The 26,071-nt window shown below is 25.9% G+C and overlaps 1 protein-coding gene across 1 annotated transcript in view; it reads left to right on the top strand.

The window, feature by feature from the left end:
- Positions 1-25,599, top strand: part of LOC140676205 (uncharacterized) — a 229,874-nt gene extending 204,275 nt beyond the window's left edge. The window contains exon 7 of the mRNA XM_072911056.1: positions 25,346-25,599. Within this exon, the coding sequence (XP_072767157.1) occupies positions 25,346-25,584 (239 nt within the window). The 3' untranslated portion in view covers positions 25,585-25,599. The remainder of the gene's footprint in view (positions 1-25,345) is intronic.
- Positions 25,600-26,071: the final 472 nt, after the last annotated feature.

Genomic DNA, 26,071 nt, shown 5'->3' with positions numbered 1-26,071 from the left:
ACAGACACAGCGATTTATAACAACGTTAATGCAATTAATAACATTTTTTGTCGTCGTGCGAGGTAATGCGAGTGTAATGTTTATAAACGAAGAACAAATTGTAATTAATCCACGCGATATTCGCGTTGATTTTGCGACTTTTGTGCCAATATAAATGAGGCCAGCTATTATGCAATACTCGAATCATCGTGCAAGCCGACGAATGGCTGTACACGAGATGCCTATAGAGTTATTTTGAAGTCACCTTATATATAGATATAAGAAAATGAAAAAGAAAAAATATATATATACAAAGAGAGATGAAAAACACAAAGATTCTATATATATATATATTATATATATACATATATATATAAATACATACACATGTAGAGGAACACATATAATACATATACACATAAACTATATATGTAAATATGCATTATAATACGTACAGACATATATACGTGCATGACTTATGAACACGCGGGTGAAACAAGTCTGAAAGGACAATGTGCGAAAGCCAAAGAAATACCTCTAGCTATTAAGATGATTGATGATAATAATTAGTACGTAAGCGTTTTGGCTCCTTTCTCATGTTTTGTGTGGGAGCTCTTCCGAATATATAATTGTAAGAATAGAAGATAAAAAAATATGACAGGAATTCCTTGCAACGTCACGCATAATGACTTTTTATAAACGCAGCACTTGATATAAAAAGAAAAATTGATTTCCGCATTGCAAAATGTTCATAATTTGTTGCATCACAATTTTTTTCAAACTAATATATTTTATTTTAAATATATATATATATATATATATATATATATATATATATATATATATATATATTTTACGTTCATGTTTTATCTTATAGTAATAATTTTTATATACTTTCCGTTTTTTTTTTATTTAAAAAATTTATAAACGATGCGCATGTTGCATGGAATCCCTGTTAGAAGGAATGGCGATATATTACTGAATAAACGGCCCAGAAAATAATACATAATATTGTTCATTAATATAGTAATATGTAACAATTAACTGATGATCCCATTAGATCAAAAAATTAACACGATATATATATATATATATATATATATATATTTAATTATCTCAATTTATATAATTTTTAAAGTAATTATTTGTATTTTGTGCTGTCTAAATGTTTTATGATTCAGTTGTTCAATTATGATTTTATTTAATTATTTATGGGGCAATACATCAAACTGACCCGCAAATGTTAAAATTTATATAAAATATACATGTATATGTACATGTATATATATATATATATATATATATATATATATATATATATATATAACATGTACGTGTTATACATATATTCTTTTTTTATTTATGGTTTCTGTGCACATGTTAAAACATTACATATTATGAATTGTGAGTGTATCACTAATAATCGTTGTGTTAACGAAGATATTCGACAAATAATAAAGAAGTAAAATTAATTATTCAAATATAGATAGATTTTATTTTATGTCCACGTGATATTTCGAGATTTCTTATCATTAATTTGTCTTTTCCTATCATTTTCTATTGATTATAGAGTTTGCACGATATTATTTCTTGTATACGTTTAACATACAATATATAAACTCGAGATATATATAAATAATTATAACTATTATAGCTTTTTTTATAAGTGAAAATTATGAATAAAATTTACACTTTAAATTTTATTTTTTTATAAAAATTTGAAGATTTTTCAAATTTAGAGAATGAAAAATTTTGTGATAGAAGAAATTTAATTGATAAAATGTTTAAGCATTGTAAACTTACATTTTTATATAATTATTTTACATCATGTAACATATTATGTATGATCAATATATGAACCTTTTAAAAATCAAATTAAATCAATTATATTTTTTCTAAAATTAAGAAATTAGAAAATATAAAGTTGATTAGTTTGACTTTTGAGAAGTTTATATATTATCAGTAAACCAAATATATTTATGTTAAATATCTTTTAATAAAATTATTTGTTTATATAAACACTTATTGTAACATATATTAATATTGTAAAAAAACTGATTTGCATTATGGTTGCCTATTTTCACCGTGTTGACACACTTTTTGCATTTTTTTGTTTGCAGATCGATGGGTGTGTACCTGTGGACGTCGTTTCAAGAATTTTTTTTCCATAACCTGTCATCAACAAAATGAATGCGGGATGCATTATAGTTGTAAATATTGCTTATTCAAATCCGCAAAATTGAGTTCATGGTTATACCATGTAAAAGGCATACATGGTGACAACCGTGGCAACAATTATAATTAGCATCATTTGGAAATTTCATTTCCAAAACATTTTTACTTAATAGGAAACATTTCCTATTAAGTAAAAATTATTTTTTATTTTTATTTTATTACTGCAACAAATGTGAAATATAACATTTAAAAAACAAAAATATTTCAAGCAAATATATTTTGTTTTTTAAACTTGTTTTAAAAAGAAAATTGATAATTATATTTAAGAATAGAATTTTTTTATATATAGAATGTTTTACAACTATCGTATCATATTTTAACAGCATTCCAAAAATTAGTTACAATAGAATTGAAAATGTCATAGGAAAATATTAAGACCTTGACAATTTTCAAATAATTTAAGTGAAAACTTTATAATATTTTAGTTAATTGAAGAATAATAATTTTATTTATTTAATCACATGATTTATTTTAAAGGATTATATATTTGCATACATGACGTTATTTTCGATTTCAAATGTGATATTTACATTGTTTCATCTATACTATTGTCAGAATGTCGTCAATAAACATTTTTCTAACAAAAACAGAAAATACTGTAAATAAAAAGATATTTATATTTTATTTAAATGTGAAATTATTTTTTATCATAATACTAACACTTGTATTTTGACTTTTCAGAAAATTTTGATTTGAAAATGCGACTCACCAATAATATTCGATTGTAGAAATTGAATGTCTAATAACTATTTTTAATAAAATTGTTTTGTTAGATATTAATTTTTATAGTAGGTAATGTAATTAATTTTTATAATGTACAAATGATACAATGATACATAAAGTATTTATGTATACGTTTTGATTAAATATATTTATGTATAGGTTTGATGAAGTATGATCTCATCAATTGTACGTATTTTGCATCAATTATAATTTTCTAGAAATGTACAGCTTGTCCGGTGCAGTCCAACAATTTTTTAGGAGTAATCTTCGAATAATAGATTCCAATATTATTCCGCACGTATAAAATTTATCTAACAGTTATTCTCACGCGAATGGACTTGTTTGATTGTAGGTCGCCAACATTATCGTCATCATCATGATCATCAGTACCATCATCAGGACAAGCCCTTCACTTGCGATCGCTGCGGCAGAAAGTACAAATGGAAGACGTCCCTGCATTGTCATCAAAGAGACGAATGTGGCAAGGAGCCGCAGTATCAATGCTACTATTGCAATTACAAGACTAAAATAAGATCGAATTGGATTCGTCATGAGAAAACCCATACAAATCCCGGACGTGGACGTAAACAGGCGTTCGGAGTTATAGTAACGCTTTAAAGAATTCCAGAAATATCGTGACAAATGGGTCCAGTTTTATAATTCTTGAATCCTTTGTCCTAATTTTCAAAACCATATCTGTGTTTCAATTGTAGCAATTTGAAGACCAACAATGCATACGAAGAATTAATCATTTGTGATAGATTTTCAGAATAGTTATGTGATTAGAGAGATAGTTCAATTGCAAAATATGCAATTTAAGTAACTTTAGAAAAAACTTTTAGAAAAAATTTAACAGCTACATTTTCAGATTTTATGTAAATTTTACAAATTTTTTCCGCTTTTGTAATTCTTGGCAGTCACACACGGATTACTCTGGGGCAATTTTGACTCACAATAAAATTTCCTATTTCAGAATGAATTTTTATATTGGATTTTAATTTTATTATATTTTTATTAATTTTTTTAATATTAAACTTTTGCATATAATTAAAAGAAATATTTTTTAATAAAAATAAAAGTGTGATATTTTTATTATATTTTATTGAAATTTTGTGTAACATACACATGAAATATTTGTCTTGATTATGGCATGAATTATCATCAGTTTTAATATGTTATATAAGCATTCCTTAGTAAAGGATTAAAAGATATTTTTAGTAAATATTTTTAAGTATTGGATTTTTTTTCATAATATTTATACGTCAAAAAGTCTGTTTTGTTTAAATACAAAGTTATGTATTTTATTTTAGACTTTTCTTTAAAGAATATCTTGTGTTAATAATTCTTTAGATTTTATTTATTTTTAAAAATTTTCCTTATTTTTTATTTTTATGTTTTTTAAAATAATTAGTTATATTTCATATTCACGCAATGTGTATCGAAATATGCAATATTATTGCGGAAGGAATTAAATTTTTCAGGGTTATGTTTAATATTAGGATACACAGGGTAATTATTACGTATATCATTATAAGCATAATCTTTCAAGAATCTTAAATTATCTCTTATTGTTAGAGATAAATGTATACCTGAATGAACAATAATTCCTCTTCTCCATTAAAATATTATAACTTATAACTTTAATTATCAGAATAATAACTGTACTATAACAAAATTTTTATAACTTAAAATACTAAAACTTTACTTTGTAATTAAATAAATAAGATACATACAATCTTTTCTAAGTCAGTTCACAGAAAGTAAATAAACTTGGCCAAAGATTTAAATACTATTTAAGCTAATATATAAGTAATTATTTATATTGTATCATAACTACAATTCTTTTTATTGCTGTATTATGAGATTGATTGACTTTTTTATTTTTATTATTTTAGTTATAATATATACAAGGTGTTTACTCAAATCTTGTAAAAAAATTCAAACTTTTCAACTCAATTAATGAGTTTCCACGAAGTGAGACGCCAGTTTCACATACATCTGAATGGAATTGCACGAAATATGCTATGCAATAACTGCGACAAGAAAAATTAATTCCATGAATAATACGTAATAAATTATTTGATTGTTTCCACAAAGTCCGATCTTAAGCCTATTCATTTTCTTCTAATCCTTTGTTGATGCAAACAAATAATCATTAACAAACAATAAAACAAATATATAATTTATCATTTTTATAGTTTACACAGAAAGAATCATTAATATCTTTACACATAAAACGCACATAGTGGAATATATATACTTTCCATATATGTACGTAAAAAATACATAAATGTATCGATATGTGTATAAATTTATTTGTAAAGGCATTGATGCGCTTTCTGTACATATGCAAATTAATTTATTATAAACGAGCAAAGATACGAGCGTTTCAATACTTACATGTCCGGTATCTCGAACAATTTAATTGTTTATTAATATTCTAATTAATATTAGTATAATTAATATTTTAATAATTTTTACACATAGAACTTTGTAAAACTATCATAGAATTTTAGAAGCGCTTAAAAATCTAATGAGAAATGCTAAAAAAATCATTGACGAACAAAGCAAGATCCAATGAACTTGACATTTCATAATCAGTTTGTCTCGAGCTATTTTTTTCTTGTTTAATAGTTAGAACTATTTGTGTGTGTGTTTAATCTTATCTAGAACTATCAAAAATAAAGATAATAATAAAGCCAAAACTCGACAATTAATGAATTTTTATAAAGTGAGACGCTAGTTTCACATACACGGCTGACTCTTTATAAGATGAAAAGCAAAATTATTAAGAAAAGAATTTTCGAAAAAATTTCCTGAATCCTAATAATAAAATTCACGAGAGTTCCTTGATTTTTCCAGATACAAAAGAAATCCCAGAATATTCCCGATTTTCCATGTTTTTCCAGATAGTAGACACCCTGTATGTATTATAATCTAATTAAATTTAATTGCATTCAAATTTAATAATTGGCTATTTTAATTAAAAAATTGTATATGATCACAATCATTAACAATTATTTTCCTTCATCAAAATGCAACAAATGACACTTATAAGATTATTAATTAACAGTAATAAATTAAGAACTCGATTTATATTTTTGTTCTACGCTATATAATAGCAAAAGCCTAATATTTCTATGGTGATACTATAATGACATTCGGCGACAAAAAGATAAGATAGTCTAAAATGGTAAAAAATAATTATTGATATAAATATAGAGTGAGTTACGTAAACCTGACAATTTTCAAAATGAAGTGAATAAATGAAATATAATTTAAATATTTACTTCTTGTCAGATAACAATATAGAATGTTGTTTGAGTATTGCTTAATCTTATATTGAATTTTTAAAATTAAAAAAAAATATTTCACATTTATAGAAAATGTCGCATTTATTCTATATTGCTCAAGTCTATCTCGCAGGTTTTAAATCGCAGTTTGAACTATATTGTGTGGTATAGCTGTAATTTTTTCTCATATATTATAGACAACATATAAACAGCGATGCAAAACCTACGTGATAGGCTAGAACAATTTAGGATAAATACGCAAGACATTTGCAAATATGAAAAAATCTTTTAAAAATTTTAAAAAATGAATGAGATCAAGTAATATACTATCAAACAGTATTCTATATGCTATTCTTTTCTAACAAAAAATATATATTTTAGTTATATTTCTTATATTTATTTATTTCAATCAAGAGAAGGGGCTTTAATGTTATTTCGCCGAACGCAGGATGAGGGGGCTTGGATAAAAACAATGTTTTGAACAATGTATTGAAATTTTATTCAAACATTTCGACCCTTCTTCGGACCATCCTCAGTGATACAAAGTAATATATAAACAGTGCAGTCACTTACAGTCGCTTGGTTACAGTCGATATACTGACAAGGAAAGGTATGGAAATGTCCCCCTCCGATTTTAATGCGCTTCGAATATGTTGTAGACTAAATATTTTTAGAGTTTTTATATTTCTGAGCAAATACCTTCGAAACAGTAACAGATATAAAAACCGATTTTTCTCAAAAGGGTGTTTTATCCCCTTAACGGCTGTATGGACACGTATAAAAAAGTACGTGTTTCTTATTTTGACCTAGACTACACATATTCAAAGCGCATTAAAATCGGAGGGGGACACTTCCATACCTTTCCTTGTCAGTATATCGACTGTAACCAAGCGACTGTAAGTGACCACACTTTATATATTACATTGTATCACTGAAGATGGTCCAAAGAAGAACCAAAACGTTTGAATAAAATTTGAATTAATTGTTCAAAACATTGTTTTTATTCACGCCTCCTCATCCTGCGTTCAGCTCTTAAAGCCCCTTCTATTGACTAATTTATTTTTGAATTGAGAGCCTATATTAACTGTTATTATTTATTTATTTCATTTTTGAAAATCATGCGCGTCAGGTTTTCGTGACTTACCTTATACAATTAAACAAACAGTTTATGTTGCATATATGACATATTTATTTTAAATTATTGATGTGTAATTGTGTTTTTAGCAGTTTCTTAATTATTTTACGAAACCGTTTCCAATTATTGTATCTTTTCATATTTCGATTAGTGAAAATTAAAAGCGTAGTTGATGTAATAGCTACGCGATATTGTGTAAAGAAATATTTTATGATATTATATGTAAATATCTTATTAAAATGCAAATGTCAATAGACAAACACACGCATCACTTCACTGTTTTCACATTCAAAACATAAAACAACACAACTAGTAAAGTATATTTTATGCTCTTTATTCGTTGTTTTACTATAATAAATATAAAAATTTAAAGATAAATTTCCTCGTGAGTCACTAAACACTAAAAATATCGCGCATATACGAAATACAAGTAAAAATACAGTATGAAAAACATTGTGTTCCGAGCAGTTATATGATTTAACAACTGAAAAAGAAAAACTTTGAATTATTATTATTCTGTTGAACTATGGTTACTGTTTATATTTCGGTCAGTGTTTATATTTCGATATTTATTCTGTATTAATGACTGTATATCTGTAAGTCTTATGATTAGACAAAGAATTTATAGAGGTAAAATATGTTTATACACAAAAGGGATTTTTAAACATAATAGTGACAACAGTCTCGAATAATAGACTGATTTATATATTTACTATTGTGACAATTTTCGTGTGTCCTTCGCAGTATACTTATATCATTAGAAACTTGTAGAAACAATGTTTCAGTTGCAACTAATTATTATGTATTGTAATATTTATCAATTTTTTGGTGTTATTTTTCTATTTTACAATATTTTCAAATAATACAATGCATTATAGAATATTACATATTACGATATAGAAAAAATAAGAACATATTACTTTAAAATCTAATTAGCAATGGTTTGTGGATTATATATGTAAGATCTTTTTGTCGCTGAACACATTCCTATAATATTATTACTGGTACAAATTTACTATAATAATAATAATAATAATAATAATAATAATAATAATAATAATAATAATAAAAGAGATTCAATTAGTAATCTCCATGACACATTTCATCGAAATTGGATTATTTTCTTGATCTCAAGATACTGTTTCATTAATATTTTTACGTGATAGAATATGTATTAATTCTTATGAAATCTGTATAATAACTGCATTATTATAATATATTTGTTTAACGGTAAAGTTGTAGATATATTGTATGATTTGCGGAAAATTGCTTGCTTTACTTTTATAAAGCTTTAATAACTAAAAAAGGGCATTATCTTAAATCTAGATTAGAAGGAGACTGTTCTTAAGAATCATCGAATTCATTATACATTTATATGTATCAAGTGTCATTTATTAAACATATTGATGATATTTTGGAAAAGAGCTAAAGTCATTCATAGATGATTTTCAGAACACCAAGAAACTGCACTAATATGTATACATTTTCTGCAAAAGTGTATCTTTATCAAGATTACACCTATTGTTTAATTTCATTATAAAGTAGGCTGAGGTCACGTATATTTGAAATTAGCTTACTAAAGTTTTAAATTTTGTAAGATTTATTGTAAAATAAAATTTTTTTGGAAACATTAAATTAAGCCTTTTCTGCAATAACGTGTTTATTTATAGAATTATCTTACTTAATTTAAACATGATTTATTGTAAAATTTTAGTGTTAGATCAAAGTCGATTTTATAAGCAAAATTTAATGCGTGTAAGATTTAGAAGTATAGCGTAATAAAATATAATTAAAACAAATCCGATTAAATATTGACGATAAACGATTTTTTAAGTCAACCGAGGAAGTAGAAATTTTTCTTATTTTTTAAGTTATAGTTTCCTCTGATTTTTAGTATATTGAGTAGTATTAAGGTAGGTTTGTTATATTATAAATTTATTGTTCAAATATAAATTTTTGAAAATATTTTTATGTGCGTAGACTATGAGAAATTATATAACTTCTAAACTTTTTCTTGCAACAAAATTTGTGTAATTTGACAAATTATAATATATATCTACATGGCAATTTAGCAAATAATATAGTAGCGTAAATAATTAATTTGTAATTTATAACATTATTTGTGTATTACTTTTAAGTAAGATGATATAAGGTATACTTAATGATTGTGTTGTTTCTTTATTCACTTTAAAAATTGGCAAGAAAACAGTGCTTATCAATGAGATTTTTTTTAATAATAATTTTGATTTGTGGAAATTTATATAAATATTGGCACAATTAATAATCAAAATGTATTTTTTTTATTTCAGATGGTGACCAACATTACGCTCATAAACTTCACAAAGCAAGTCTTATATAATTCATAAAATATTAATAATATAAACATTCACACATAATTCATTTTACAGATTCGTCAAAAATACAGTAAAGTTCAAATAAGCATACATTATGAAATAATTGTAGTCTATACAAATGGTAGATTTTAAATACTTTGATTTCCTCCTTAACAATTTTCTTATAAAATTATATCAACGACATACTTTTAGTCTCGAAAATGAAATATATATGAAACAGAAATATAATTTTTTTTTTTAATTATGAAGAATTATGAAAAGATTCTTTTTTTTTAATATATAGCAAATTTGTAATTCTAAAAACGCAATTTCTGTCACATTCATATTGTTCAATCATCTCCATACATTGCAAAATTATTCCTGTAATTTTGCACAAACTTTTTATATCTTCTCATTTGAAATTCGTAAAAAATTTCAACAACTTTGTGACATGTCTTTAATGTGGCGTTTTTGACGCTTAATGACTGACTCTAACCATTTTCTACTTCCTCCGTTTGCAGGTTTTTGGCCGCCACAAGAGCTGTACACAAATTTGTGGAATATAGTGGATGAAAATGCGACAACAAAACGATTCGCGTGTGACACTTGCGACAAGTCGTACCTGTCGAAGCGTTCTCTTCGCAATCATCGAACGTACGAATGCGGACAGCCACGGAAATTTGTCTGTGAACAGTGTGACACTCGTTTCATGTACAAACATCATCTACAGAGGCATATCGGAAGGGTACACCGTCATCGCTTTTACTGAATGACTGCGAGAAGAGCACTTTTGTATGGGAATAGTTTCGCGAAATTAAATGTTGTCGATGGCATTTAAAAGAGAATTGTTTATATTTTTAATTTTAAAAAGATTTTCTAACAAAAATAAAGCATAAAACAGTAAAAAACATACTGACATACTTCAGTATGAAAAAATATATGTATGTATTTTTTCGTATATGTACTCCCAACAACTATTTGATGTAAAATAATGAAATCTGATTTATAAAAACCGTTAAATATTTTGTCTTGACAAAAAAAAGTTTTTCTAGTTGTAATCACTATATTGAATAAAATTATAGGACATTGACTATTGTAAAACGAAAATAAAGACATCTTGGAAGCATATTGTTAATCCTATATGTAACAATTACTTTTTAACTTATTTTTAACTTTATTATTTCTATAGCAGCTATATTATAGCTCATTCCTTATAATTTGCTTTTTGCGTTTATTTTATTTATATTCGCGACTCTTTTTTATACAGCGTTAACTTGATTTTTTTATAGATACAATTAAAGGACACAATCGCAAATCGTGATGTATCCACGCAACATAAAAATTACTAAAATGCCAGTTTTTCTTGTCATACTACATATATGGTAAGTAGTAAAGAAAGTGCAAAGCAACCAATCTAATTGATCAATCTCTTTTTCAGGTGACGTGAACTATCCTGGCACAAGATTGAATTTATATCAAGAAGCTATATCTAATGTTTATGCAGGACTATGACAATGCAACCAAGATCTAACGCGGCTTTTGTAATGAAAAATTTAAATCAAAGACTTATTTTCCTAATTGTTTTTAATGAGATGTATAACAATGCTTAAAATAAAATTAAAATAGAGGCAGATTATACTAACAAGGAAAGGTATGGAAGTGTTCCTTTCCGATTTTAATGCGTTTTGAATATGTTGTAGTCTGGATCAAAATAGGAGACACGTATTTTTTTATACGTGTTTCGGTCGTTAAGAACAAATAAACGTCGAAATGGTAAAAGATATAAAAAAAGTTTCGAATAAAAGTTTTATGGTTTTTAATGTACTTTAAAACTGCATAATCAGATTTTTAGAAAATGTCATATTTTTTTAAATTTCCTGTCCCTTCTTTAATTAAAAAAAAATCTGATTATGCAGTTTTAAAGTACATTAAAAACCATAAAACTTTTATTAGAAACTTTTTTTTATGTCTGTTACCGTTTCGACAGTATTTGCTCAGAAATATAAAAACCGATTTTTCTCAAGAGAGTGTTTCACCATCTTAACGGCCGTATAAAAAATACGTGTTTCCTATTTTGACCTAGACTATAACATATTCAAAGCGCATTAAAATCGGAAGGGGACACTTCCATACCTTTCCTTGTAAGAGAGAAGGAAAAATAGAAAATATATACTAATTTTTATCCTTATGTTTAAAGGAACTTAAAATTCACTAAATTTTACACAATTATTTATTATTATTTATTATTTTTTTACAGCTTTATAAAATCTAACAATATATAGTGCTTAATAAAACACTGCGTAAATAACACAATTAGCAAAGCTAAAATATGCACGATTGAAGAAAGAGCGTTTCTAATCTGATAACATTAGAAACGATCAATGTAATACGTTTTTCTTGTTTAAAATGGTGTCACAACTTTACAACAGTTTATTTTTCTTATGTTGAATCTGCTCGATATTTATGTTCAACTCTTTTTGATATTTTAATATGTAGACATTGTTGTATTTTAATTTTATATCATTGGCACAAAATATAAAGTAAAAATCACTCAATAAAATAAAGAAACAAAAGAACATAGAAATTTTTTAATTATATAATCTTGCAAATATTATTTTGAAAAATTAATGTCAAAATATAAATATTTTTAATTTTTTTCTTTTTTTTAACAAAAGTTAATTGTTATCTTTTATCCAAGTGAAGGTACGTTCATCGATCGGCAATAAAACTAAATATTTTAGTAATAAAACATGTTAATGTGTTAATATTATTTTCAAGCTATTTTTAAAAAGTTTTCTTGGACCTTTCGGGTTTATTATAAATCGGCCAGACTCAGTTACTCTCTCTTTAATTTTAGTAAGATTATCATTAGTTTTTTGTTCTTTTTAGTTCTCAAATACGCAATGATCAGCAAATTAATGGACCAGAAAGCATTCATCTGTCATCTCTGCAGCAAGAAATACGTTTGAAAGGTCTCTCTATTACGACATTTACGAGAAGAATGTGGCAAAAAATGCTGCAATATAAATACGACTATTGTGGAAAAAAGTTTAAGCAACGCAACAGCTTCCGAAGACACAGAAACACTCAGCACCACGTGATCATCAAAGATATACGATGACAAAAGATAAATCATTTGAAGCCGAAAATAAAGTTTTTAATTGCTGCTAACAATGTAGGCACATTGAGAAAATGTTTTAGACATAAACACTAATTTAAAACTTGTTTATATATTTTATTCTTTTAATATTATTTTATTAACAATAAAATATATATAAAGTTGAATTTAATTATTTAAAATGTTTATTATATCTATATTGTCTATTTGTTGCGATTTTTGTGAAATAATCTTATTAGAAGATCCGTAGTAATACATTACATAAATTAATTCTTTGAGGAATTAAATTTTTATTAATTATATTCTCAATATTCTTAATATATATCTTATTAAACAAATTCTTGAAATTATAATAAAAGTTTATGTTTTAGTTTATATTTTTTGCCTAATTCCTTTACGTCACATCTAAATCTATTTTATGTAACAAGCAGAAGATTCATCGTTAAGATATTTGAAAATAATTTTCATCAGTGTGAATCAGTATTTATTGGATATTTTTTTGTATGTTCATGTTTTTCCTAGACAGAGAAATCGCTTTTCAACTTTCCATGAAGTTATAGAACTCATCAAGTTATTTAAAATCCAATTTTCAAGGATCATAAAGTGACATTCCGAAGAAAAAAGAATCATGAGATTTCGAAGATTTTGTGGAATTTTATTGTATAAAGTTATTTTTGCCTTATCTTAAAACCTATATAGTATTATATGTGTTGTTGATGGTCATGGTTTTCGTTTTATTGCGTACTTTTTACTGAGCAATTTTCGATACGTTTTAATATAATGTAGCTGAAAAAAATGATGTCGAAAAACCAAAACCTCATAATCCCACAGAATATATCTGCTTTTGTGGTCTTGCGCTGTCGTCTAAACCTATCATATGCACATGCGGATCCACCATACAAAGTAGATCATTATCTTTGAACGACTTCTGATTTTTTAAAACTGTGCCTCAGTCGTAGAAACACATTAAGCTTATATTTTTGATATAAGTCACAAATCTATTACAAAAATTGCAAGCAGGATGTGTTTGTATGAATTTTAAGAGGTATCTGAAAAAAAATAAAAAAATAAGACATAATAGATATAACATTTTATAGTCATAATTATGACAATATTGTGTCATTTATTATCTCTTAGTCGCATGAAGATTTTAGACAACGAACGGAAGATGAAATTTTACACAGAAGATCATCCAGAAGATATTAATCATCGAACGTTTTTTCTTTAACTTATAACTTTCAGTTATATCATAATATACATATCACCGAAAAAATCATATTCTTATCTTGAGTATCCCACTTATCTTAAAACTATTTTCTTTTAAAATAAACGCCAAGAGGATTTTCTTAATTTAAAATGAAAATCCTCTAAAAAGTAATAGTATCAAATACTCTTAACGTATAAGAATATAAATACTTAATATAAGAATATATATACTTATTGTTATAAGAATATATATATTTAATATAAGAATCTGTATACTAAATAGAGGGAAGAAGATATTTTATTGTTTGAGATTATTAATTACATACATGATAGGATAAACGAATCTATTTCGGAACAACATGCATCTATTGTGGAACACTTTAATATTTCTCATGTTAACCGTCACGTAACGTCAAGTTTTATGATGTTGGTGACAAAAGAAATATCATATAGCTCTTTGTCACTCGCATCAAAATTTGACTGAATTGACATATTACAAATCTTTTGCCTCTAGCCATTTGGTTACTTCGTTATCCAGCATTTTATCCGTCATTCTTTTGAAAAATACGTCTCACAAAGCACCGAACACTGAGCACAAAGCACTGCGAGCACTGACCACATACCGACATATGTACACTGAAAAAAAAATTTATTTAATCCAAAAAAATATTTAGTTCAATACGTTCAAATAAGTATTTATTTAAATTAAACAAAAACATATTTGAATTAATAAAATATATTGCTGAATAGTAAAATAGACAATATATTTTACTAATTCAAATATATTTTTGCTTAATTTAAATAAATACTTGTTTGAACGTAATGAACTAAATATTTTTTTAGATTAAGTAAATTTTTTTTCAGTGTAGGTACTAACACGTACTTCGCACAGTCACTACACATGGATCGCGCGTGATCACGCGGAAAGTTGAACGTCGCTATGTGCGCATTTTTGTTGTAAAATAAAAATTTATTCTTAAAAATAAGAAAATATTCTTAATTTTAAGAAAATATTCTTAATTTTAAGAAGATATTCTAAAAATTTATCACATTAAGAGGGAAATATTCTTATTCGTTAAGAATATCTATATTAAGAATATATTTGAGAATATGATTTTTTCGATATATTAAAAATTAACAGTACTAACAAAATGGAGATTTTTACTGATATTTTTTGTGGATTAATTCATTCGCGTACATACGTGACAGAGACACGTAATTGCCAACTTCGTACTTGAAGATATTCTTGCATGCTTTTAAACATCACGTATGTTTCTTTCGTTATTGTTCGGTCAAAACTAGGTCCACTAACCAAACGCCTCTATTTTATAAATTTCAGATACGATGTTGTATCGTTGCGAGAAATGTAATAGAACCTATAAAAACAAGAGCAGCTTAACGCGGCACCAGACGTACGAGTGCAATGTAAAGCGCCAATTCAATTGCGAATTTTGCAAAAGGGCTTTCGCGCAAAAGGAAAATTTGAAGCGCCACGTGAAGAGTCGTCATGAAAAAAACAATGAAAAAAGGAATGAAAACACGCGTAAGGATAGAGATCGTAACGAAATCTACCCATTTAAATCGCGTTCCATGATGGACTCTCGGCTTTGAAGACTTCTGAGCAATTTTGAAGTTTGTCGGATGACAAATAGTTTTTACTGTTTGATGATACAGATTGTTTTTTTTTCTTTTAGATTTAGATATACATGTACTGTAATAATCATGGAAGATGCATTGTGCGCTAGATAGCGAACTAGATTTTAAATAATTTTTTTCAAAATTTTAAAGAAGTATTTTTCCTTATTTTAAAAATGTATTAAATGTATTGAATGTATTAAATGTATTTGAGTAATTGTAAACTATATTTTGAAGATATAGTTTGTGAAGAATGAGGAATATAAATATTGTACATAGTTGGTATTTCTCTTTTTTTATGAATATCTGCAACTCAAAACATGTCTGATAAACTGTGAGCACAAGAGATTTTACATAATTTGTCAAGATGTGGAAATTATATGTCGAACAAAAGAGAATATTGATGATATATTGAAAATTATATTAATATGTATATGTACGACTGTGTGAGAAGAAGGCGATTAAAAGTTCTTGTGATTAATTTTAATTTTCTAGATCGAACGCGGCGTTCACAAAATTCGATTCTTTTATCCTATAATATTTGATTAGTTTTTATTCAAAGTTTTTATTTATCCTTTTTCTTGTATAAAGTATATACAGTGGCGGATTTATTGTTACATCATCACACGGTAAACAATTTTGTGTTAAATTTAACACATTTCTCGTATCCCAATTTATCCACTCTAATTTTAATGTTAATTTAACAGAAGGCAAATATGTAAACAAATAACACAAATAATATGCAAAAAATTAACACAAAAATATGAATTAGTGTAAGATTTACTTTTTAATTGTTTTAACTCTTAGAAACGGTTAACTCAATGCAGAAAAGTTAAAATAACATAACGACAGTATGTTATATTAATATAAGAGTATGTTAAAAATTTTTAATACAAAAATTTCTACACAAGAAAATTTCAACAAAAATACAAAATGTTTTTTTACCGTGTGTGTAAGGTGTTTAACAATGTAAATCCGTCACTGTTTTTATTTATTGATTGCATATATTACTGCATAGTATTGTAATCACTGGTAGAGGGTTTTCGTAATCGATTTGTTATATAATGGGGGATTAGGATATGCTATTGGGATATGCTAGAAAATTACTATAAAGAATTTGTTGATTGTAATTGTACCAACTGGCACTATTGAATAAAATGAAGAATAATCGTTATTATTACAAATGAGCTAAGATGCTTTTACGATGAAAAGCTGCGGTACATTGCTGGAAGATCTCTTTTTGCTGTATTCAATCTCGTCGAGCGAAATAATTCTGTGATAAGTAGACTAATCCTTATTCGGATTTTAAATGGAATATTCACCGAGGCCTTAGTTATATGTGACTTTGTTTATTGTTGTTATAATTTTATCATAGATACATTATATATATTACGCGTTAAATGAACTTGTAACTAATACCCATGCTTGAATAAAAAAGTTTACAACTTGTTGCTAGTCAATATTTTATAAGTAAGATAACTTGCGAGAGAATGACAACATTATTCGAAGATATAATATAATCAGAAAGAAGATCATCATGCAAGATAATCATCATAATATGTATATATTAAGTCAAATGCTTAAAATATCTTTCTTCATATGCTTGAAATATCTTTTTATATTATATATGATATCACAGTAATTCTTTATATAATTTTGCTTCTGATACAGTGATTTAAACTATTTATAAAAAATTTCAATAAATTAAATTTTTTTAACTTTGTCTAACATATACAATTTTTTATGAGCCAACCATGTAGAATAATCTTTATGACAAAAATAAAATAAATGATCGAAGTCAGCTAATTCGCCGAAATATTGCATCGCGAAGATTACGAATCGATCAAATTAAATTCCGAATGCATATTATGTGTATTAATCACTCTGAATGCTTTCAGGTAAAACCACGAAATCTCGATTTCGCTGTTTTCAGTGCGGTAAATCCTACGCTGTTAAGAGCAGCTTAAAACGCCATTTGCAAGAGGAATGCAACAAAGACCCGCATGACTGCCCCTACTGTGACAAAGCGATCCATCAACGATCTAATTTTAAGCGACATTTATTAACGAGACACGGATATTATTACTCACCTCACGAGTTCGCTAAACTTATCGATTATGTGAGACAGCGGCGTAGCCAGGGGGGGGCTGTAGGGGCTCGAGAGGCCCCTCCCCCCAAATATTTCAAGTCTCAGTGACTTTTCTTGGGAAAAGTTTATGAATTCCAGCCATAGAAATATTTTTAGCCCCCGCCCTCCAAAACCTAAGTCTGGCTACGCCACTGATGTGAGACAATCAACCGCTATGAGCGATCAAAATTATTTTAATCAAAGGCAATGAATTATTTTTTCTGAGAGTGTTATTTGTTTTTAGATTTGAAACCTTATATATCTTAATATTTCGCTTGCTTTGAATTGTCAACAATTAAATCGCGAATGTTTAAAAAAATATTGATATAGCTATTTTTTTCTGAAATTTTTAAACTAATTAAATATTCAAATACATATTTTTTCGATTGTCGATACTATTTTGATATGTAAGAAATTAAATTTTGTTAAATCTTTTTATGGAAATATATGTGTAACAGCCTTGAACTTAAAAGTGCCAATTAGATGAAAAAGAAGAGTGATTCTCATAATTATATAAACGATATATATTATAATTGTATAAGTGTCGAGCTTACACCCACAGAAAAGATTTTCTGATTTAAACCTATTACTCTTTAATCTATCATAAAATAGGATCGATATAGCGACAATCATATTTATTATTAAAGAAACAAAATCTTAATTTTGTTAAAAAAATTTTAAATCTAGTATAAAATGAGGTTGATGTTATGCCATTAAGGTCTGCGTGTGTGTTTAGAAAGATGTCGTTCGATAACACTAACTATTGTGGCGCTAACATTAAGCAAGTTATTGTAAATCCATGATTATATAAACATAGATTTGTATATGTTACTCTTGTCTCAAAGTAATAAGACAATCTCATTTAATTCGAGAGAGAAGAATAGGAATAATTGATCTTAAATAGAGAATAAATTTTAAATTGTTTTAAATATAATAAAATTATTTTATTTTTATACTGCGTGAGATTGTTACGATAACTGAACACATCAAGAAAATATTTTCTTGTAATCAGAAATCCTTTCGCAATATTGTTTTCGAATATATAATGTTTATAAAAGTTTATATTGTTTATAAAATGCATTGTTTTTGTAAAAAAAAATAAAATAAAGATACGAGTTATTTCTGTTTTATACAAATATCAGAGCAATTGATATTTATTATTTAATGGTTCACCATAATTACTTTCTCGAGCATAGAATCAATAAATATATATAAATATATATAGTTATAACAATAAATATTATTGCCAATAAAAATCTTTTCTATCATTTAAAAAATAACATAAAGTACATTTTATAAAAATTACATAAAATATATTTTACAAATAAACATCTTTTTCATTGATTTCATTAATATTTGTTACCTTACACTTAATGATATATTTATTTTGTTTTATGTGATATTATCTAGACAGCACAGTGAAGTTTTAAAAACATTAACTATTAAACAATATACATATTGGATGTTTCTCCGTACTTTAAACATTCAGATTAGAGCCTTGAACATTTTTAAGACATTTTAAAGATATCCAAGTATTATATTTTTCGGGACATCCGAAAAATGTCCATTTGAAGGACAAAATAGACCAAAATTGGAGATGTTTTGAACATTAAAAAATTTTTTAAAATAGGTAAAGGTAGAATATTGTCCAATTTTAATGTATATTAGAGTTAATTTTCAAAATTTATTTCATGATCATTTTTCGTCTATTATTGACGTTTTATTGACGATTTCAATTTTAAATTCATTCAATTAATTATAGTTGTAAATAATTTATTGCACGTTTTATATCTCTTGTTAAGATTATATCAGAAATTAAACTAATACAAAAGACATACATTAAATTTCATATTAAGGAGTTCTTTGTAGGTTTTATATACATTTTATGAAAACTGGAATACAAGTAGTTAGTTAAGTCTGAGCGCGCCGAGTAGCGGCAAGCAAAGAAACACGTATATAATATATATATATATATATATATATATATATATATATATATATATATATATATATATATATATATATACAATAAAATTGTTAATTTTACTACGCACATAACCATTCGTAAATTTATATATTTATTACTGGATATTGATTATGTAACTTTTCCTCTAGGGCAGAAACGTGAAAAGTAAAAAGTTTCACGTGAATTTTCTATAATCAGCTATGATTTTACGCGATCCTGTAAATGTTTTTGGGATGTCTTTTGGACATATTTTGAATATACGTATTGTCTGGTTTTTTATCCGCTATTGTTATTTATCTATTTAGACGAACATTTTAATTAAAGTATCTTTATTAGATACAAAAAAAAATTAATAACAGTTTCATACGAATTCTCAAAAATTCTTTTTATAAATACGTAAAATAGGCATTTTTAAGACGTCTAAATTGAAATGTATTTTGAACGTTCAATAATTATATTCTTAAAACGTTTACATCATATCCATGGACATTTGAACTAAATAAAAACCAAAATTAGACGTTCAATGGACATTTTGTGCTGTCTGAGTAAGTTGTTGATAATAAAACTTAAGAAATCTTAATTTGTAAAAAGGAATATAAAAGAAACAATATTAGTTTTAATTAATCAGAATTATTTACTAAAATTTACTTTAATTTACCTATTAATTTCCTATAAACTTAATAGTTGATTTACCTATTCTTCGAGCTGTTAAATTCAGATCTTTATGATTTTTTTTACTTTTTCATACACACGATTAATGAAAATTATTTTACGAATGTGCCGAGAGAAGAAAAAACTCTTTTGTTTGTAAGCGCATGAAGCAAATAATCCTTGATTATATTAACAACAAATGACATTTCAGGGCGCCGCTTCGATGCCGAAAGAAGAAATAAGAGCAATTTCTACCGATGAAAGAATTGTGACAATTATGATATTTAATGTTTGATTATGAATATTTACGCAAAAAATACGATGACAAAATACAGAGCAAATATCCGAATTGCAGCAAACAGTATACTAGCTGGATCTTCGCAAAAAGAAAGCATCTCAAAGTAATAATATATACATACTATATATACTCGTATAAAGAGAGATACGCATTGTGCTCTGCTTGTATTATAATAATGTTTTGGTTGAACTAATGATGCATAATCATGATGCATAAGAAGATCTATTGGACAGAGGACAAGAAAGAAACGAGTCAATGATGGAACTGTATCTCAAAATAATTCTCGCACGAATAAGATCATTAATTATTTTTTAAATTCTGCATATATTGCAAAATTTTATAACTCTAAAAAGGATGTACATAAAAAAATAAGATTATTTATACGAGTTCTGCAAAATAATATATCAATATTGTGATAATAATACATTAATATTATATCAATATTGTATTAAGTCTCTCTTTTAGTGTGTGAACTATTTTATTTTTTTTTTTTTTTTACTTTAAATCAATGTATGTGTGAAAAACAAATGAAATCTTTACACATATATTTAGAAAAAATATTTTATCATCACTGTATTTTATTTTGCTTTTACAATCAAAAAATAAATAGATATTTACATAGGTATTTTTATTGTACTTGTGTGTGTTATTACTATTAATTTATAACCTAGTATTACTACCAAATTTATAACTGGATCTATCTATTTCAATATCGAATCTATCTATTTTTGGAATTACATTGAGATAAGAAGAAAAGAACTCGTTTTAATATTTTAATGTTTATTTTTTTTAATCAAATATTGTTATTCTAATTTCAATCAAATATTATTATTCTAATTTCTTTGCTGAATTAAATATAACATTAATAATAACTTTTAATAATAACAATTAATAATAACATTTTATTCAACAAAATGTTTTTTACCTAGGCTTCTAAACTCATTTTTAAAAGTTCACAAATATTCTTTCATGCAATTCTTACCTCGTAAACTTATTTTATTTTTATGTGTATAAATTGCAACTTTTTATATTAAGCAAATATATTGTTATGTTAGATTAGATCTCGGTCGGTACTCCAACATCCTTTTAAGACTTGATAAACCTTCCTAGCTATCTTTTATCGATTTATTTATTTTATATAAAATAATCGATCCGAGAAAACCGATACATCTCTCACGATGCGCGAGCCTGTGTAAAAGTTAAAAGAGGCCATCGACGAAATCAGCTCACGGTAGGCCTTTCTGCGGCCTGTTTCAGAATCCAAGAGAGAGCATTGCCGCGTCAACTACGATCGACCATTCACATGTTACAAGTGTGGCAAACGTTATACGTGGACGGATTCCCTGACGAGGCATCTACGCGAGGGTTGCGGCGTGTTACCGAAACACAATTGTACGCTTTGCGGCAGGAAATTTCGGCGCAAGGATTATCTCCTACGTCACGAGAACAACGTTCATAAATAGAAAAATTACTTTTTCTCATCGAAAAGAACTAATAAATTATTTTAAATGCGATTCCTATACCTGAACGATACAAATTGTTCATAATGTTCTATCGTTAATATTATTTAATTACTTGAGTACAAGTGTGATTATTTATAAAAATTAGACACTAGAAAATGATCGGTTTTTGCGGTAAAATTTTTATTTTTTTTATTTCTTTATTTCTTGATAATTATTTATATGGTGTGCGAGAAGTTTGCACGTTATTGGCGTTTTAAATATTTTTTAAGTAATGATATTTTTTTTATCAAAGATGTTATTTGTTGTTTTTACAAAATATGAAATAATCAATAAAAAATAAGATTCCAACGAAAATTAACAAGGTATAAAAGGAGGTATAAGAGAATAAAAGAAAATCTTTAAAATGAAAATTTGAATTTAAAAACCTATATATATGCATATTTTAATAAATGAAATAAAAAATATAAAGCGCAAAGTAACAAACGTTTCTGTCCCTGTCGATACAAATTTTGGAATCTTGTTACTTTAGACGACTTATATCAGAAATACTTTTCGTTAAGAAGTAAAAATTGAGTGTAAATCTAAAAATTGAGGTTTAATTAAATGTATTCAGTGATATTGAATTACTCCATCCATCTTATTTACTCATTATCAAAACGTTAAGGAATGAGTTTCTACATATTTTAAGTATTCTAAATATTTTTATAGCTTTATACTCTTATGTTTTTCTTTTTTTTTTCTTACTTTGTCTATATTTTGCTTTGTTGATCTCATTATCAGACAAACATATTATGTTTGTCTGTTTCCGCTTTGCGTCACATAATGCGTTAGGCGCTTCACCGTTTCGACGAATCAATTGATTAATTTGCTTCTCTCATATAACATAGATCCCTGATGGTGAGTCTGCAATTTAATATTAGTTAATGTTTAATTTGTCAAGTTAATTTTTAAACGATTAATTTTTAGGTGCTATTTTGATCCCGAGTTTTTCTTTGTCGAAATTTCCTAGTAAAACTTTATTGGATAATGGATTTTGAATATATTACGTTCAAAGTTTTCTTTCTGCAATAGCAATTATTTTATGACGCCACGCATTACTGTTTTTTTTTACCATATTGTTTATTTGTTAATTATTAACTTATGTACATTTTTTTAATTTTTTTATTTGTTTCTTTATTTCTTACGATTGTTTTATTTTCTTTGTTAAACATTTTATTATTTTTAAATTATTGACCCTGAGAAGAGTCAAGAGAGGGACAATAACATTTGTTACTTTGCATACTTTGTATTTATTTTATGTATTATTTTTATTTATTTATTATTTTAATTTATTTAATTTTTTAAGTTTAAATTTTTTTTAAAGATTTCCGTTTACTTCTCCTTTTATACCTTGAAATAATCAAATTATCTTGTACGAAACAGAAAGTCAAAATATATAGTAATAATTTAGTTCGTCAAAAATGATTATTATACAATGTGTTCCTAGACACGATGGTCTATTTTAGGAAAGATGATTTAAGGAAGCTCATAAAGATTGTAAAAAACGCATATTTGATGAAATAAATGTTTTGTAAATTTATAATAGTAATTTTGCAGCTTGTGTTCTATTATTATATGCAAGAAAACTGTATGATAGTCTCTTTGAAAATTTTTTATTAATAGCACTGTAAAATTTATTATGTTTGACAATTTCTCTTCTTGATAATATTTATTTCATTAAATATGCATACTTTTTTTAAAAAGTGATCAGATTTACGAGAAATTATTTTAACTACTGATTTTATTTAAAGAAATATTTTTTTATAGATATATTTATATATGTTATTTATTAAGACGAAAATAAAACCGGGACAATCTTATATATTTAAGATAAAAAATTAATGGAACTTTTATTGTAAGATTGTATATAATATAAGTTAAACAACTTGCTTGCTTGAAACTGCAAAAACAGTTTGAAAAGCAATTATATTAATATGTAATACATAATTTTTAATGAATACACGAATTATTGTATCTGCGCGAATATACTTAAATACAAAGACACCAAGCAATGAATATAAAATTATAGCTTTTTATTGCCGGCACACAACGGCCCATAGATTTATACATGTAACTGTGTGTATCAGCCATATTTTTTCGTACCTGTGTATAATGTATTATTTTCTAAAACAACACCGAAAAAGCATACATTATATTAAGAAAATTTATGTTGTAAAACTCATGTATATAAGTATTTTGTATAGTGGATTGCAATATACGAACGAGATACAAACTATGGAAAAGCTTATGGAAAATTTTTTTAGGAAAAAAAAATTTAAACGTCGATAAGATAAATTAATACGTTTGTAATATGAAGTAGTATATGATTCATAAATAATGAAAAATAAAGAAATACGGAAATATTAAGAGATTAAATATTGTATGCGCTATACTAAAAAAAAATGAACAAGCAATATTGTATCAGAAACACTAATGATACGTAAGTTGTAAACGTTTACATTAACAATAATTGTTTTGTGATTATTATTGTAAGTGTGTCAATGGCAATTATCATATAAGAGAGTACATAGAATTGTAAAATAATAGAACAATTTTCTAAAAATGGAATCTAGCATACAGTGGAAAATATAGCATTGGTACATTTTCTGATGTAGATTTTTTATTAATAATATTGCTGTTCTTATAATTTAGTAATTTAGAAATTTATATATATATATGATTTTCAAAGAAAGAGAGAAAGAGAGAGAGAGAGAGTTGTAATTTTATTATATTTTTTTGTACATTTCTGAAAATGAGGATTATTTATATTTTTTTATATTCATACAAATAAAGCTTTAAAGAGTTTGTGAATGAATGATGTATTGAATATCAAAATTGTGATACAATAATAATATGCAATATAATATATTAACAAGAGATAACAATAATAATTATATGGGACAAGGAACTAAAAAAAGACCATTTAAATATTTGTGACACATTTAAAAAAGGTAATTTAATAAAACAATCTATATGGCTAAACTAAAGTTGATGTAAATTAGTAATTTAAATTTAATCAATTAACATGTTTTCTAAAGCGACACTATAAGATACATATAATTTATTTCACGTAAACGGATCTGCAGATGTATCAATGTGTCGCGTTCGAACGCATTAACGTGTCATCCGTTGTTTTTTTCCAGGTTCGGCACAATACAATACGTCAGACTATTATAAGAGACTGGGCAGACACTTTTGCTCAACATGTGGAAAAGAGTACAGATGGATGCAGTCGTTGATCAGACACGAACGAGAAGAGTGTGGAAAGGATCCGCAGTACAGTTGTCCCATATGCGGTATGAAGATCCGACACAAGTGGATGCTGAAGAAACACCTGATCAAATTTCATCGTATGACTATTACGAATGGCGACAACATCTAAAACGATCGATCGAAACAATTGACATATTGTATAATATATATTATACAATAACCGAAAATTCTTTATTACACATTTCGTTTCTTTCTCTTTTCGTAAAAATATTAGTATTTTTAAATAATACTCTTCAAAATTTGGTAATTGAAAATAAAAAAAATATAAAGCAGGAATAATTAAATAGTTGAGACAAAAATTATCATTTTTGGCTATTTATAATTCGACTTTATTATTATTGATCATATGTAAAATTTTTTTAATTTGCAATACTTAAATAACAATTTTGAAATAGAAATAATTTTCTAAATAATTAATTTTTTAACAATTACATATGTATGTAATAAACACTGTTATATTCGGAGAAGATGCTCTGTATCAGGTTGCGAAAATTTAATTTTAAGTTTAACTAAAGAATTACTTCTTATAATATAAATTTTCATAAAACAAGAGAGAATATGACAGTGTTTTTAATACTGTTCTCTGTATGAAAACA

The sequence above is a fragment of the Anoplolepis gracilipes genome, chromosome 2 (assembly GCF_047496725.1).
Source record: "Anoplolepis gracilipes chromosome 2, ASM4749672v1, whole genome shotgun sequence".
NCBI classification, from domain to species: Eukaryota; Metazoa; Arthropoda; class Insecta; order Hymenoptera; family Formicidae; genus Anoplolepis; species Anoplolepis gracilipes.
This window is presented reverse-complemented; position numbering and strand designations above follow the sequence as displayed.